Raw genomic sequence first — 16,582 nt, forward strand, 5'->3', positions numbered from 1 at the left:
ATAATGGTTTTTTTTCCTTCTCAGAGCACCGAGGGAGAGGCTGGGTTGGGTGTTGGTGCTTTGTCTGCCTGAGCTTGGGAGAAGCTGAAGCAGGGAGGTGGCAGCAGAGCTCTGGGTCTGGCTGGGGACTGAGCGTGTGCCGTGTTTGCAGTGCTGTGTCCAATGCGCCGTTGTTTCTATGGACCCTCCTGACCAGCACCATCCCTTCATTTCCAGAACAGCCCACATTCCTGGGCTGCTGTGTGTCCCAGAACGCCGTGTGTGTCCCACACTGATGCTGATCTGAGCTCCCATCACCATCAGTGGGAAAAAGTTCTGTGTTGCTCCACTGTCGCTTTGCATGAGCTGAGCCAGAGACCTTTGGATCCCATCCCCGCAGTTGAAAGCTTTGTGGTCTGCACTGTGCTGACCCCCCCGGCACTGCGGGTCACCTCATAGTGATCCAAACCCTATGGGCATCTGCACCCCGGAGAGCAGAACCTTGGGGTGACGTTGGTGAGGTGGATTACAGGGCGCTGTGATGTGCTTCAGGAGAGTGTGGGTGTTTCTGGACAGCAAGTTGGGTTTTCACAGAGGTGAAGCAACGTGGGGTTTTGCCTTCTTGCTTGGAACCCACCGCAGCATCCAGAAGTTGGAGGTGCAGTTACATTCCCATTGGTCAAATACTGAATAATTCAGCTTGGCTTTCTTTTTCCCTTCCACCAGCAGTGTGAGGTTGTGCCCACAGCTTTGTCACCTGCATGGAGGTGGGCAAGGGCACAAGACTGCCCCAGCTTCAAAGAGTGAGACTGGGGAGGGGGGGGGAGATGTGTGCCGTGGTGGCTGTATTTGCTGTGGGCAAACACTGGGTTTCCCTAAAGCATCGCTGAATTAAGGCATGGAGGTCTGCATAGCATTGGGCTGAGCGCAGCTGGGGATGGAACTGTGCAGCTGTGTGTCATGGAGCAGCAGAGAGCATCTGCTGCTGAGTCCTGTGGTGCTGTGTGGGGGCTACAAGGGCACGGGCCATCCCCAGAGCAGTAATTTTACCTGCAAACTACGTGCGCCATGAAGACATACATATATTTATGTCGATGTTTGTTGTTCGATTAACATCTTGGGGCAGTTTGGACCCCTGGGTAGCAAGCAGCTTTCTAGTGCGGGGAAAAAGAAAGGAAAGCAAATGGTGTGGAAATGCATAGCAAATTGGGATGCAATGCACAACAGGCCTCTCCCTGCTGCGTGACCCTCAGCCCTGGGGAGGGGGGGATGGTGGTGGTGGTGGGGAATGAATTAAATGGGGATGGAGGGGGGAGGCACAGCGCAGGGCTGAGCGGCTGCAGGCGGGGGTTTGGCTGTTGGCCGGGGTTGAAATGTCGCACGGTGAATGCGTGCGAGGTGTGAAACGTGAAGGGAAGGGCTGGGAAAGACTCAAGGACATCATGGCTTCGGGGGATGGAGTTTGCGTAGGGTGAGGCCGGGATGGGAATTGTTCCGTGTGCGGGCAGTACCTGCGCGCAGCCCTCCCCGGCCCCCCCAGGGCCTCGCACGGCTCCGCCGGCACTGCGGGAATGGAGAGGGGCTGCGGGGCTGTGCGGGGCCGCTCCCGGCGCTGAGCACGGCGCGGGGGCCACCGCCCGCCGGCACTCGGAACTGCACCGGGAGCCGCACGGGGCGCACCGCATCGCTCCGCGTGGTTTTGGCCTCCTGCTCCCTTCCTTCATCGCGGCCCAGGGGGTGGGGAAGGAGCGAGCCCTGCTCCTGCTGGCTCCAAGCACGGGGCTGAGGGTTCTCTGATGCAAATACACCAGTTCAACGCTTCCTTCGTTTTTCATCCCTGCTTTTAAGTCAAAGCAGCAGCTCGGGGTGGTCTGCTCAGCGGGATGGCACCGTGCTCACCCTCCAGGCTGGAAGGCTGTCTGCTGGATGTCACCCTGTGCAGCTGAGCTGAGCCCCAGCATTAGGTAAGGGGTCACATCAGGAAGGCTCCTGGGGGCGGTGTGCAGTGCTCTGCTCTGCACTGTGACCACATGGCTGGGCACGTGGGGACCCTGGCACGGCTGTGCCTCTCTGGGCTGTCAGCTCCATGGCACCGAGCTGTTGGGGTTATGGTGTCACCCCAGACCCGGCTGCCTGTGCCCAGGGTGGAAAGCCCCAAGGTCAGGGCAGGATTACTTTGAAAGTTACCGTATTGATATTGTTTTAAATAATATTTGCACTGCTGGCCCATGTGGCTCCCTCCCCTTGCAGAGCCTCCCCATTGTTTGCCTAATGGACTGTTTGCTCTGCATGCTGCTGGTCTGACCCCCCACCCCCAATATGGTTTCAAGCCAAACATTTTCTTCCTGTTTTTTTTTGTTTTTTTTTTCCTGAGTGAAGCATGCGTCTCTTGTTTCATCTTATTGGGTGAAACCAATGCAGGGAAGGCAAATCTCTATGGCAACAGATGTTTATCGAGCCCCTGAGATGAGGCACAGGGTTGGGGAGAGGCACTTCAGCATCTGGGATGGGGTCAGGGCAGCTGCCATGCTGATGCCTCAGGTGGAAGAGCAGGACCCTGAGATGGCAGAATTGTGCAGCTCCTTGAGCCCCTGGGAGAGATCCTGGGCTGCTTCCTGCAGGGGAGAAAACATGGCCTCGTATAAGGGCCCTGTGCAGAGCAGCACTGGGCAGGGCTGATATGGGTGGGCGCGGGGTCTGCGTGGTCCTGGGTTTGCTGTGATCTGGTGTGTCCTGACTCTGTCTCTCCAAAAACCATCAAGGATCAAAGCCTGGTGTATTTTCCTTCCAAAGCTTCCATGAGCAGCATTTACAGCCCGGGGTCAGGGCTATGGGTAGGTAAACGTTTGTGGACATGGCTGTGCAGGATGGCAGCCAGAGCCTCTCCTGCGTGCTGTGGGGTTTGAGCTGGGGGTACCTGGGTTCTGTTTACCCATTTTTTTTTACTATAAGCCATAAAGACAGAACATTTGGTTGGACAAAAAGCTGCAGCTCACAGAGGCTGCCTGCAGAGCAGGAGGACAGGTTAACAGGAGGGCTGGGAGATGTCCAGCCCTTGTTTCTAGCCCAGGCCTGGTGGTGGTACTGCTGCTCAGTGTGGCAAATTGAGAACCTCCTTGCACTTAGGTGCTGTGCTCTGCAGAATGCAGCAGGTGGGCAGCACTCAGATGGACAGTGCCCAAAGGAAGGAAGAGCAAACAGGGCATGTGCATAAACAAGGCAGGACCTGCACCAAGCTTTCTGGCTGTACAGTAAGTTACCTCTGGTAGTGGTTAGTATACGCCTCCCCAGCAGCTCAAGATGAGAGCGACTCCCAGCATCACTGGCAGCTTAACGGCAGCAAGGAGAGGAGAACTGGAACCTGCAACATCGAAAGTGCAGCGTTACCCTGGAGCTGGGATGAGCTCGCTTTGGTGCAGTCACCAGCGGGAGCGATGCTCTGCTGGCCGCGTAACCTCCTGTTCCTGACCTCTACCAGCAGCATAAAGCTTTGCTTTCGGTGTCTGGACCATTTGTACGTATTTAGAAGGAAAGCTGCCCGAGAACGGGCTTGCACCGCGGGGCTTTCCTGCTGGGGGGCTGCGGGAGCGGGGCGACCGCCGCTAGGTGGCGCTGTTAGTGCGGCAATGCCGGGCTCGGGGCGGCCGCGCCGTCGGGGCTCGGGGGGGCGCGGGGGACTCACGCAGCATCGGCCTCGTGGCGTCCAGGGAGCCGTCGTGCGGCTCCGGAGCGATGCCCAGCAGCTCGCAGAGCAGCGCGTAGACGTTGACGCTTTCGAACGGCTCTACCACGAGTCCCTGCTTGAAGGCCGGCCCCACGGCGCGGAAGATGGTTTTCATGTTCATGGCCTCGTTGTCAAAGCCGTGCTCCCCCGCGTTGAACTGCACCTTGTATCTCTGGAAGGCAGATGGATGTGAGTGCACCAGCTCTCCAAGCTCCAAGAGCACAGCCTCCCAGAGGCAGCGCGTCTTCCCTGCTCCCTCCCTCCAGGTGCCCATGTGCTGCAGTCTCAGGGTCTAACCACCTGTTTGGATGGGTCGAAATGAAGGCATAAAGCCAGGTAGGTTGTGGTGGGCTGTAAGGAGGAAAGAGGCAAATCCAAGACAGTAAAGTGTGTGAACGTGCATCTTACCCCATGGATCACATATCCCGGATCACTGTACATCAAGAGCGGGGTGATGCGGGGGTGGTTGGCGTAGTGGAATCTCTTTGGAAACTCTTCTTTTTTGTACACGTGTAACTTGGGGTGGGCGTTTTTCAGGACTGAATACACGTGCTCCAGTTTCCCTTCTTTTGGTAGCAGCAGCCCGCTGGGTCCGTAATCTAAGAGTTCAAACTGGATGTCACTGAACGTGAAGTTCGCAACGTTCCCCAGGTGGATCTCGTCTCTCTTTATGACCGTCTCCATGCCGTGGTCAGATGTGATGATGAGGTTGAGGTTTGATTCCAAGCCACTTTCCCTGATCCTCTGCCTTAAGTAGCCAATGGTTTTGTCCACCTGGCTGACCATGTTTCTCCTCTGCGTGGATTCAGGGCCATATTTGTGTCCTGTTGAGTCTGGCTCGCCGAAGTAGAGAGTGATGAAGTCGAGGTTGTTCACTGTGAACCATTCCATGGCAGTGTCGATGTTCTGTCTCCAAATGGTTTCGTTGCTGTAGTTGAACAGGGGGGGCTCCACCAGCTTCATGCTCACTTCTTCTCCTTGGTATTTTGCTTTTGTCCCAGGGAAATGGATGGAGCCTGTCTTTAAACCCTGTCAGTGAAGACGTTGTGTGAACTCAGCTGAACTCACTCCACCTGTCAGTACAACTGCTGCCCATGGATGTGGTTGATTCATTCAGCCCTTTAATGTCTCCTTCTGCCTCTAACAAAGTTTTCTTGCTCATCACCCATTTAAAGTGATTAACGGGAGGCACTGCCCTCCCCACACCCCCTCTCTGCTGGTTCTCTCATGATGTTAAACAGCACTAGTGATAACTTCAGAAGCACTGACCTGTTGGTACCATCCTAGCATTAAGGTGTGCTTTACTGCAGTCGTGCAGGAGCTCACCCTGAAGTCAACAGGTCCAATTTGGCAGGTAAATATAGCAGAGGTTTGTGTCTGGGGCAAGGTCTCATGTCCAGCCTTAGAGCCAGATTCAAAGCATTTCTGCAGCCCTCGGTGAGGAGGGGGCAGCCCCATGCAGAGCCCCCCTATGGGTCCTGGGTGACACCAAGGAGATGAGGCAGATTGCAGAGCATGGAGTGCTTGGGCTCAGTCTGCTCCCTAGAGAGCTGTCTGGGGTCTCTTTAATGAAGGAGTGGATCACTTCTTTTATTAACATATTAATAAAGCCGAAATGCACCTTTCATTTTTCACTACTTTTAATAGGACGGTCACGATTATACCTGCCACTGCCTGGGGATTTGATTTGCTTTTTGCTGGTGTAAATTAGCCCTGTTGCTTGCATTGAGGAAGTTAGCTGCTGACCACTAGAGATCGTGGCTCGCCCGCCGCTTGGAGCGCACAGCTGCAGCAGCAGCCCCACTTGCCTGCCTCTGCGCCGTGATCCAGATGGGCAGGCTGCCATTGTCCCACCAGCTGTCGATGCCCTGCGTGTTGTAGTAGGGCAGCTTCACCCCCGTGCTGGTGTTGAACCACATGTTGTGGATCACCCCATGATTCTCCAGGTATTTCCCTGCCGGAAGAGATGGATGGGGCTCACCAAACAGTGGGGCTCACCAAACAAACAGTGGGGCTCCCCACCCGCTGGGAGCATCCCTGGACCCGTTCTGGGGCTCTAATCCCTCCTGTGGTTCTTCCTGCCCTTTCCACCCCGTTTAGGATTCACCTTTATGCTGTGTTTAACCCATCTCTTTGCTTTCTGTTGTTGCTCACAACGGACGAGGTCAGCAGGAAGCACAGATCCCTGCTGCAAGTGGAAGACTGGCGCTTTGTGCTGTTGCATTTCACGCTATTCCTATTATCCTGCTTCTCAAGGCTGAGCAGTTCCTTCTGCATGACGTCCCAGCCCTCCTTTGTATCAACAACCCTCCCTTGCCTTTCCTCATCAGCGGCTTTCATTAGCATGCACCACTCTTTTATGCCAAGGTTATTAATGAAAATCTTAAATAAGATTGGCTCTGGCATTGATTCTGCAGGAATTCCCCTGCTGCCCTCCCTGCTGCTCTCCTCTCCTTTCAGCTCTACCTGCTGTTGCCTTCCCCACAGCCGCTTACTTCCCCACATTAGAGATTTCGTACTAATCTTCATCTTCTCCACCTTAACTAATGATTTCCCACGTGGCACCGTATCAAATACATTGCTGAAGTCCGGGAAGATGAGATGTGCTGCTTCTCCCTTGTCTAAAAAATCATTTCCCTTATCAAAGCAGGCTGTCGGGGTTAGTCTGATGCTATTTACCTCCGCTGAACTATCGCTTCTGCAACCATTGCTGCATCTTTTTCCAAGGTATGGATGTGCTAAAGCTCAGTGTGCCACCAAGGCTGGCCTGTGGGCTCAGTAACTTATACCCAACCCCTCATTTGCCCTTTCCCATTCTGCACCCCCATGGGTTGGTGGCACTCACCGGTCAGCAGCGTGAAGTGGCACGGGCTGGTGATGGTGATGAAGGCAGGGGTCATGTACCGAGCCTTCACCCCCTCCGCAGCCATCAGGTCCAGGTTGGGGGTATCCACATCCTGATCGTAGTCCCACCGAAAGCCATCGAAGGACACCAGGAGAACTTTGTCACGGCTGGATGTGAGTTGCACAGGGCTGCCTCTTGCTGCAGGGAGGGCAGCAAGCAGCAGCACCAGGGAACAGAACATCTTCTCGCCCTTGAGGAGGGGTAGCATAGACATCCAGAGCTCACATTAATATATGCAGAAGGGGACTAAGTTCAGCTCTTATCTAATCTTGTAATAGCTGATCAGGTGCCGGGCTTCAGCCAGGACTTCGTATCAGAAGGAGCCTCTTTGTTTCTGTCTGGCTGGAGTGGATTAGCTGGGACTTGCTCCCCCATCCAGCACCACATCTGTACCTCCATCTGTGGTGCTGCGTGCTCATGGATGTGACGTGAGGCTCTTCCTACTGCCGAAGAATGAGGGAGTTTTCTGCCACAAGCAGAACGAGGTGATGGGCTGTGCTGGAACAGCCTGAAGGAGGATGTTGTCACCACGTTCTGGCAGCCTATATCCCCTCCCCATAGGGACCCCTCCATGCCACAGTGCAGGCCCCAGTCCCACCGCCTGCTGCGAAGCTTTGCAGCGGTGATGTCCCATTTTATCATCATCTGTAATTTTTATGACTTCTCCGGGCTTTTATCATTGCTGACAACTCCTTTCTCAGCAAAACCAAGTTTAAGGCTTTTATAGACTTATGTAACAGAGGTTGACATGGGTCCCCAGGGCTTGAACTCTCAACCTTTGTGTCTTTGCTCATTTCCCTCCCTGCTCAGGTTCTGGATGTATTCCTTGGCCTCTTTGCTGAGCCATTCCCCTGCCTCACTGAGCACAACCATCTTCTTTGGTTCTCAGATCTGCCTGAGCTCATCCCCTGGCATGTCCTTTCCTGGGGTGAAATGGGCAGATGAGTTGTGCTGCCCACAGCTCTCCCTTGGTACCCCTGAGCATCCCCCCAGTGTTATCATCTCCATGAGGATAAAGGGGCCTGCCAGACACTGAGGGGTTAAAGGCTTCCTTGATAAAGATGTTGTCTCCTGCCCAGCTCGGGAGTAGCTCTAAATATTCCACATGCTGACCTGAGGTGGGTCAAGTCCCTGTGCTATTACTGATGAACAGCGTGTGGGAAGGTCCTGATAAGTTATCGTGTCCATCTGCTCTACTGGGAAACAGAAGAGGGTAGTGAGGAAAAAGCATTGCTCTAATCTCTGAGGAGCACTTAGTAATAGGAGTGTTTCGAGGTGCATTTTGATATTCAGTATCTGCGGGGCATGAGGTGCAGATAAAGAACGTTACCTTTGGTCGCTCTACCTGGAGACGCTGCTAATCTGCACTTGGAGCTGATGCAGTTGATCTGGCATCAGCAGAACCTCACTCTCACCCCACGAGCAGATGTGGCCGAGGGGCTGTCAGGCACATCGTGGCTCAGAGACCCCTCACTGATGCTTCTGGTGCTGCCAGGGCCACAGGAGAAGGGACTGTGGTTGTGCTGTGGCTGCTGGTGAAAGCACTGTGAGTGCGTGCCTGGGAGCTCCAAGCAGGAATGCTGCCTATAGGTGTTCCCTAAGGGGAAACCGAGTGCCCAGTGTGACACCTGCAGAGGTCTGCATGGGTCACATGGATTCCATGCTTTCTGTCTGTCTATGGAAAATAAAGCTGCATATTTCTTAGGAGAGCAATGGTCAAAGCATTGCGTGTGGAGACCTCTGAGAAGAGAGAGAAGGAAGGAAAAGGGAGGGGAGGTAGCTAGGAGAGTGGGACGGTGTATGGGACATTGGTAATCACAGCCTGAACCTCTGATTAATCAGCTGAGACAAGTGTTGGGGCAGCTGCAGGAGCACAGGTGAGAGTGATGGAGCTGTGCTCCCGGAAGGGATGGAGCTCGACTCCACCTCCTCTAAGACCTCATTTAAGGGCTGACCCCCACTGAGGCAGCATCTCTTGGAGATCAATCCTCAGTGGAGACTGCTCCAGCTTCTCTGGTCAAGGAATCAACACTGGTGAGTCTTCCTTTACATTTAACCTTTGTATATTTACCATTACCTTTGTTAGCATCTTTATATTAGCTGCCCTTACAGAAGGTAACTGAACAAAGTAGCTTGAGGTGTCCTGGTTTGCTCCTGTGCGTGCTTACATAGAACCTGATCTTTCCTCTGCTGTATGGGGGTGTGTCTGCAGTGCTCCTCTGGGCTCCTGGCACAGAGCTGTGTGTACCAAGAGCTCGTTAGTGCCACTAAAGTATGCAGTGCTGGGACCTTGGTGCAGCACTGCAATCTCAACCACAGTGAGCAGAGCTGGGATGAGCTCTGTGGGTTGATGGCCTGGTCTGCACACAGATGTGTGGGGCTGCTGGGGGGGCTGGAGGCTGTACTGGGACAGCTGGGAGGCAATGGGAGCTGATCAGGGTCAGGTATTTGGAGGGGGCTGTTCCCAGTGGAGGAGGAACCTTCTGTGTACCCACCTGCAGTGATGTAGGGGTCGCTGTGGGTGGGTGATGGGGAGGGGCAGTGAGAGCAGAAGGGTGGGGGCAATCTGCACTCTCCCCACCTCTCCAGCTGGAAGTTCCTCCTGCAGGTGTTTGCCTGGTTGGCCATTACTGGCTGGGCTGGGAGTTTTGCCATCTGCCTCTCCAGAGATGCTGTGCTTGCTGCTGAAAGTATTTGGTCTGAAGGAATGTGTGGGGAGGGAGCAGAGCTCTGCCAGTGGGAACTGCTAAAGTGAGCTCAAGGTCAGGGCTCAAAAAAGCTGTGGCCCCTTGCCCGGACTGGGGTCGCCACACAGCTATTCCTGCAGGGCAGGGGACAGTGATGGGAGTGTGCTTTGTGCTGCCTGCAGTGATGAAGGGCTGGAGCGTGTCCTGTGGCAGGAGCCAGGAGCAGCCCCATGGGAGAGGGGCTGTTATTTTAGCTCCAGTGGGAACAAGGAGCCCTCCCCAGGAGGGACCCCAGGGAGCAGCTGCTTGTCTCGTTGTCTTCACACGCACTCACAGACACAGCCTTTAGCACAACCCCAGGCTTTAATGCTCCTGAGACATTGCTGGTTATGTGTCTAGTCCCCGAAGGCTCCCAGAGATCAGTGCTGCTTTTCTTCTCTGCTAGCTTGGTTTGCTGAGGTCAGGCTCTGGCTGTGGGGTTTCAGCCAAGTGAGAAGCGGTGCAATGGGTCAGGATTGCAGCAGACAGCCCCAGAGGATGTGTGAAGGGAGTGCAGAGCTGGAGTTCAGCAGTGAGGTCAGTTCAGTGCAGCAGTCAGGTGCCTGATGGAGTCCTGGGCAGCAGTGTGATGGGGTCTTTGTGGCAGTGCTGCCAGCTGGGCCAGGCTTGGGGCCAGGGATGCTACCCCTGTGGCTGTTGGGTCTGTATTTACTCATAGGATGAAGATCAAACTTCCCTCCTGAGGAAACCCCTGTGTGTGTGCTTCTCATCAAGCCACAGCCTGGGATCTGTTGGGGGTCTGAGCCCTGAGGAGTGAAGTCAGCCCCGTCTCTTCTGGTTGCAGCCTTCATCTGCTCCCTTCTGGGGACCCTTCCTCCACTGCTCAGTTAAACCTGGTATTGACCACTCCATCAGAGCCTGGGGCTCTTTCTCAGCTTTCTTAGCTAATGGCTGTGTCTGCCTCCCATTGATCCTCAGCTGCAGAGCTCATTGATCAAGTACATTTCTTATTATGCTTAATGGTATTTTACTCCCCTCTGTGCTTACCTCATGCCTGATGCTCACCCAGTGCTTCTGCCTGCAAGTGGCAGAATTCCCCTGGTCAGAGCAGCATCCCTGCCTGTGCCAGCACTGCTTTCTTCCCTTTGGCAGCCCTGCTGCCTCCCTCTGCCTGGTTGGCCTTCCTTATGCTTTTCCCATCTTCCTTTTCCTCCTGGACCATCTGCTTGTCTTCCACTTCCTTGCCCCCGGTGTCCCTGTTCCTCTTGGTCAGTGGGATGCAGATTTCTCTCACCGTCCCTCTCTATGATGTGACATCAAACACCGGAGGAGAAGGGTCAGCGTGTCAGAAAGAGTCATCCACTTTTGGGGGCACAAACCCACTCCTCTGTGAGGTCAGCTCTATCTTTCCTGATTCAGAAGGGCATTGTCAATCCAGGTTTAGGGGTGATCTTTCCCTTCTGCGCTGCCTTTTCCTGCAGCTCACCCAGCTGGGATGAGGTGCAGCAGCCAGGTCACAGTGTTTCCTTTTGCCCTCCCCCAGCATGAACACCTTTGCACTCCACACGCGCTGTATGTTGCCTTGCTCTGTGCCTCACCTCCTTTCAACTCCCCTGCATGCATCATTCAAAAGCCATAACATTATTGGGCATAAAATATTTACTTAACTGAGCTTTTTGCAAATATTCCCCTCCATTATTTTTCCTCCTTTTGGGAGCAGACGCTGCTTCCCCTGTGCTCTCAAATGGCTTCTCTTAAATAATACAACAAGAACATATGAACACCCACTAGCCTTTTTCTTTCTCTTGAAATACCCATAAATATGACGGTGTCACCAATCCATTACAGCCACTCCAGGCCTGTGGCTCAGGAGCACCCAGCAACACAGGACCTGCTTGTGTAATCACCTCCCTGTTGTATGAGGGGTGGGCAGGAAAGTTGCCTGGGGAGGGCGTATAAATACAGGGGATGATCTGACACAATGCAGGGTATTAATATTAATTAAGAACTGCTAATTTCAGAAGGGTTCTCTTTGGAAGGGGTGTCTGCAGTCTAGCAGAGGGAGTGCAGGACTGAGCATTCCCTGACTGACAGCAGCCTGGATGCTGGGCCAGCTGCTTAGAGCAGAATTCCCTCCAGCAACAAAATGGCTCATGGCTGGCAGGCCAGCCTGCAGCACGGTGATACTGAGAGGCTGTTCCCACTGCAGGCAGCAGGGCCGGCGGGTCTTAACAGCTCTGAAAGAGCAGGTTAAAGTATGCTATAAGCTTGAGGCAGCCGGGTGGGATGGTAGTGCTTTCTAGAAGTGAATGTGCATTGGTGAGGAAGTGTGCTCTCCCCATACAAGAGGAGGACATCAAGCAGTCTCCCTGCTGCGGGCTGGGTAACGGGTGCCACGGTAGGGGTCCTCTTGGGGGGGTCAGTGGGGCTGTGCTCAGCATGGGGCTCCGGCTCCCACGTGTGGGGTGCGCGGGGCGCTCCGTGGGGCTGCGGGCGCTGTCCGCGGTGCTGACTCCGGCCGTGCCCACCGTTCTCTCCCGCCTGCCGTTCACGCTCCATCCGGAGCTCTTCCACCTCGAAATTCCTCCTCTGTGCTCCCGACTCTTCTGCAAAGTCCAAATGTGCTTTAATGGCTTGTGCTGTTGCTCCCGATTGATTTGCCCGTTGCTGTCAATACGTGCCTGGAGGCGTAATCCTCTCTTAATTCCTCCCTCTAGAAGGGGTAGGGGGTTTACGGCAGGGCAGGTGGTGTAGCCTCCCTCTGGCTCAAGGCAGCCGTTTCAGCTGGAAGCTGGGCTTTGCTGGTCTCTGCAGCTCTGGCCAAATGGCCACAGGATGCCTGGGCGGGCTTTTCCTGCTCTTTGGTATGGTGTGAAGTCATCTCAGAGGGAGGAAGAACTGTGAATGGCTCAGGAAGGCCACATAAAGAGACTGCTTCTGCAGTTAAAAATCCAGCTGAACAAGAAAACCGCCACATGTTCCCTTATTCGCGTGTTGCTATCGTTGTCCTCATTATCTGAGCCTCTGGGGTCGCGCTGCCTGCAGAGAAACATGGAGTGAAATAAAAGGCTCTGGGAGGAGGATGTGGGGATGTACATGGCTGCCCAGGGAGGTGGTTGAGTCACTGTCCCCAGAGGTGTTCAAGAAATGTGTGGATGTGGTACGAAGGAACATGGTTCAGCGGGCAGCGTTGGTGGGAGGTGGGTGGTTGGGCTACATGTGCTTAGAGGCCTTTTCCAAGCTTAATGATTCTATGAGGTTGGCCCCCAAGCAGGAGAGCTGGCCTAGGGGTCTGTGGGTTTGGCGTCTTATCTGCCTCTCCCAATCTCCATCTGAGAGCTTTCTATAATAGCTGGGATAGTTTGAAGCTGATTGGGCAGGGCTGTGAGCAGCTGGGTGGTAAAACAGCAGATGAATGTTGCTGTAGCCGAGTAATACAGATGAGAAAACATTCTCAACTATAGGAAAACAAAGCAGACCTTCAATATTTCCTGCTTGGGAAAAGGGATCTTGCAGTGTCTGTGGGTAGTTGTATGAAAATGTCTTCTCAGTGCGCGGTGTCAGTCAAATAAGGCGAATTGATTGTTAGTAGTTGTTAGGAGAGAGACTGAAAACAAAACAGCAGCAGTGTTATGCCAAGGTATAATATGCTGTGTTGCAGCACAACTGTTCTGGGTGGTTGTGGTTTTCCAGTGACAGAACGGAGATGGTTGAACTAGAAAAGGTAAAGGATGATGAGGCTGATCAAAGGCACGGGACAGCTTCTGTTTGAGGAGAGCCTGATAAATTAGGGCTCTCTTGGTTGGGGTGATAGACTATGGGGTTGTATAAACTCAGGAGTGACATAAAAGCGAGTAACAGGAAATGAATATTCACTACTTCTCATAAATATGTGGTATCAAATGAAAAAGGCAGTAAATTTAAAATGTGGAAGGGAGGAATGTCTTTTTTTTTTTTTCCCATGCAGTGCTTGGTTGTGTTGTGCAGCTCAGCACTACGGGGTGGTTAAGAGTCTGGCATCCCCTGGCTCAGAAAGCCATTAGACCCATTCAGGAAGGCAGATGCATTAGCGGCTCTTACACACAGTGATGCAGATGCAGTGCCTTGCTCTCGGTAGCTAGGTGCTGTGGCTGCCTTCAGCATGGGGGCAATGGGTAGTGGCTTGGCAGAGCCTGTGGGCTCATCCCAACTGCCTGTTTCCAAGCAGTCCCCTTTGCACCCTGCTTCCCTGTCCCCTTCCAGGCTGAGGGTAGGTCACAGGGTGTAGAATGGGGGCAAGGCACAGCCCCATGGGGCTGCAAGGGAGCTGTGGGGCATGCAGCTGCCCCAAAAGAGGCTGTAGGCATCTCAGTGCATGCAGCCACTGCTGCTTTATCATTCCCTCTTGCACAGTAACCGCTGCAACCATCGCTGTCCCTGACTGCAGCTCAGCTGCCCGCGGCATCAGCTCGCCGTGGCTTGGGACGTGCCTTTGTGTCACCGAGGAGCATTTAAGTGTTTTCCTGTTACAGCAAGGTGAACAGACCTTTCCCTGTAATGCTGGCAAATCCCCGCTCCTGAGGAGCAGTTAATTGATTTCCCTTTTCATCGTGCCTCCTCTCCCCGTGGCGGTGCTGACACCCGCGCTGCTCCCAGATCTCTGCCTGAGCGCGGAGTCGGTGGCTGCGACAGGCAGATCCTGAAATTATTGATAAACACTCATTGGGGCTGGAGCCTGGTAAATTGCCAGCAACCCCAGCGGATTTCTTCCTTGCCAGCATCATTTTTCTTGATGACAGCATGTTCGGAAGTTTGTCAGGGAGGGGGCAGGGCCTCCTGGTAACTTTTTCATTGTTGTTGTTGTTTTTTATGCATCAGTCGCCTTAAAAGATCCCTGCGTACAAAGAGGAGAGAGGATGGTGAGGTAGCGCCTGCAGTTATCTCTGTCCTCCAGCCTGTTCCCAAAGAGCTGGATTCTCCTCCAGGCTTTGTCCTCCCCTGCATGCCCGCAGCTCTCCCGTCCTGGCTGTGCCTTTCTCAGCTCAGGGTTGTTGGATTCTGCTGCGTGCATCACTGCTGAGCCCTGTGTGGGACCAGGGCTGTGCTGTGCCACTGTGATCCCAGCAGAGGTGCTGGGGCAGGACAGAGCCCTCAGTGTACCAGGAGCTCAGGGGGGGCTGTAGGGCTGGCTCTGGCTGGGAGCCCACCCTATGGTTGCAGGAAGCAGCTCCTCTCATAGCAAGTTCCTATCTGCCAGAGTGCGATTCTCCATGTGCGTTGTTTTGTGCCCAGCTTATGCAGTGCATACAAATGCGCCTGGATGTGGCCGTGGCTGTGTTGTCTCGAGCTGTTGCTCTCTTCAGAGCTCGGAGCATTTTTCTCTCTGCTAGGTCTGCTAATTAGTGGGAGGTTGTGGATCAGGAGCAGAGGGAAATGTCCTTCTGCGGTTCTGGCACTAGAAATAATTGAGCCATTTTTCACCTATGGCCAATCTAATTCTGTCCACATCTTGATATTTTTTTTTTTTTCCTCTTAATGGCTTGGGGATGCTGTTGGCAGCAATGGGATTCACTGCCATGTCCAAGCTTTTCAGTAATCGCCTGGATTTCTCTCTTGCTTGCTAACTGCTTGCTGGTCCCTCTGCCCCTTGAGTATCTCGGGGAGGGAATTGCACTGAGCCTTCAGCCCCATCCCAGGGCCTCAGCACAGGACTATGTGCCCATACATCCCAGCAGTCCTGCCTGCCTCTGGTTCAGGTCCCTGTGCTGCCCTGTCCTGCTCTGCCCACATGGACATAGGCTGCTGTCCCCTCCACCTCCCTGAGGTGGGATGGGATGCATCTCCCACTGCCCCCCAGCACCCCATCCTGCCCCTGATGCGCACCAGGGCACCGCTGCTTGGCAGAAGCCTCTCTCCTCTCTGTGTGCCTAATGAGTGCATTCCTGCACACCCAGGCTCTCCCAAACCAAGCAAATACCCTATTACAGTTGTCATGGAAATTAGAAAGTGTGTCTGTTCGAGTTTCCTCGGCGCAGGGCTCCGTGTTCCCAGCGGTTTGTACATCAGAATGCTTCTCGCTGCGCTAATGCTGGAGCAGCTCCCATTAGGTGGCTGGGACTCGTGGTGGGCAGCCCCAGATTGAAGGCTGAGTGCCACCATTGGATGCTCTGGGTTTCTTTAAGCCTGGGGACGTGAAGATGTTCACGGCCGACTGAAAGGTGCGATTTATCAATGCGGCTCCCCGGAGGCTCAGGGCCTGTCAGGCACCAAAAATCGCATACATCACCATGGGGGGGGGGGTGGGGGGGGGTGGAGTGCTGCTGCTGCTGTCTTCTTATTTATTTATTTTTGGCCATTTCATTTTATGTAAGTGCCATCCATGCAGGCAGCTCACAGCTCCCCGAGTGCTCTGGGAATGCCTCCTTCCCCAAATGTGTGTTCAGGGACCGGGAGCTGAGCAGTGTATGGGGAGGTATGCAGCCTCTGATACAGCTGGTGTTGTCCCTGGCTTCCCCCTGCCCTCCACAAATGTGTGTGTGTGTGGATCTCGTTGCCTTTTCCTTTATAGCGTTTTATTTTCCCATTGTTTACGGGCCGTGGGATTGGAAGTGAAGCATTTGCTTAATTGCTGTCAGGCAAGGAAATGGGTTATAAAGTTGCCAAGGGAAGAAATAGATGCCTGTGGGGCTGAGCGGGGCTGGTGCAGAGAGGAAGGGAGCAAGGAGAGGTGGGAAGGGAAGAAGGGAGAAGGAGGAGAGTGAATAGGATGGGCTCAGCAGGGCGGCTTGGAAGGAGACACAGGGACTCCCACCTCCCGCTGCTGCGCCGCTCTGTTGGCCCCATTCTGGGCTCTCTGCTTGTACTCTCTTTATCTGCATCACTTTCTTGTTCCCTTCATCATTTCCCTGGGTCTAACCCTCCACCATGTCATCTTCATTGCACGGCTCCTCCCTCTCCCCATTCGCCACATTACTGCGGCAAGGACTCACTTTCCCATCTTTTAGTCTCAGTGCCGTACATAAAAGCGCTCTGATGGCCGTGGCGTGATAGCAAAGACAGAACTTAATTTCACAGCATTTTCATGTAATACTCCATAAAACCGAACAAATTTGCTGGAGTCCAAATCCATCTCATTATGCGGAGTCATTGAAAGGGAGGCTTTTAGATTCTGGGGCTCTGCGCTCGACGAGGGGATGTTACAGAAGAAGAGGGAGAAAATAATTAATTAGGTGCTGCTCTGTATCTTTGATCCTGCGTTGAGGCGCATTGAATGGAACGCCTGGCTCATGAATAAACGCCGCACGGAGC

The 16,582-nt window shown here is 53.9% G+C and overlaps 2 protein-coding genes across 5 annotated transcripts in view; one reads left to right on the forward strand and one right to left on the reverse strand.

The window, feature by feature from the left end:
• RBFOX3 (RNA binding fox-1 homolog 3) overlaps nt 1–16,582 on the forward strand; it is a 108,258-nt gene that overhangs the window by 1,031 nt on the left and 90,645 nt on the right. Inside the window, exon 1 of one of the 4 annotated variants that reach the window (XM_072352069.1) lies at nt 1,828–1,943. The exons of the other annotated variants lie outside the window; for them this stretch is intronic. The gene's annotated coding sequence lies outside the window, so the exon portion shown is untranslated. Of the gene's footprint in view, nt 1–1,827; nt 1,944–16,582 lie in introns of those variants that run through there. 4 annotated transcript variants of the gene reach the window in all.
• On the reverse strand, nt 2,536–6,789 carry ENPP7 (ectonucleotide pyrophosphatase/phosphodiesterase 7). Its single transcript, XM_072352034.1, has 5 exons — nt 6,549–6,789; nt 5,512–5,657; nt 4,112–4,732; nt 3,662–3,875; nt 2,536–3,340 (listed from the first exon to the last, which is right to left on the reverse strand). Exons 1-5 carry the CDS (start codon nt 6,787–6,789, stop codon nt 3,252–3,254), a joined length of 1,311 nt encoding a protein of 436 aa, XP_072208135.1. The 3' UTR covers nt 2,536–3,251.

This window comes from Excalfactoria chinensis, chromosome 17 (genome assembly GCF_039878825.1).
Source record: "Excalfactoria chinensis isolate bCotChi1 chromosome 17, bCotChi1.hap2, whole genome shotgun sequence".
In the NCBI taxonomy this organism is placed as follows: Eukaryota; Metazoa; Chordata; class Aves; order Galliformes; family Phasianidae; genus Excalfactoria; species Excalfactoria chinensis.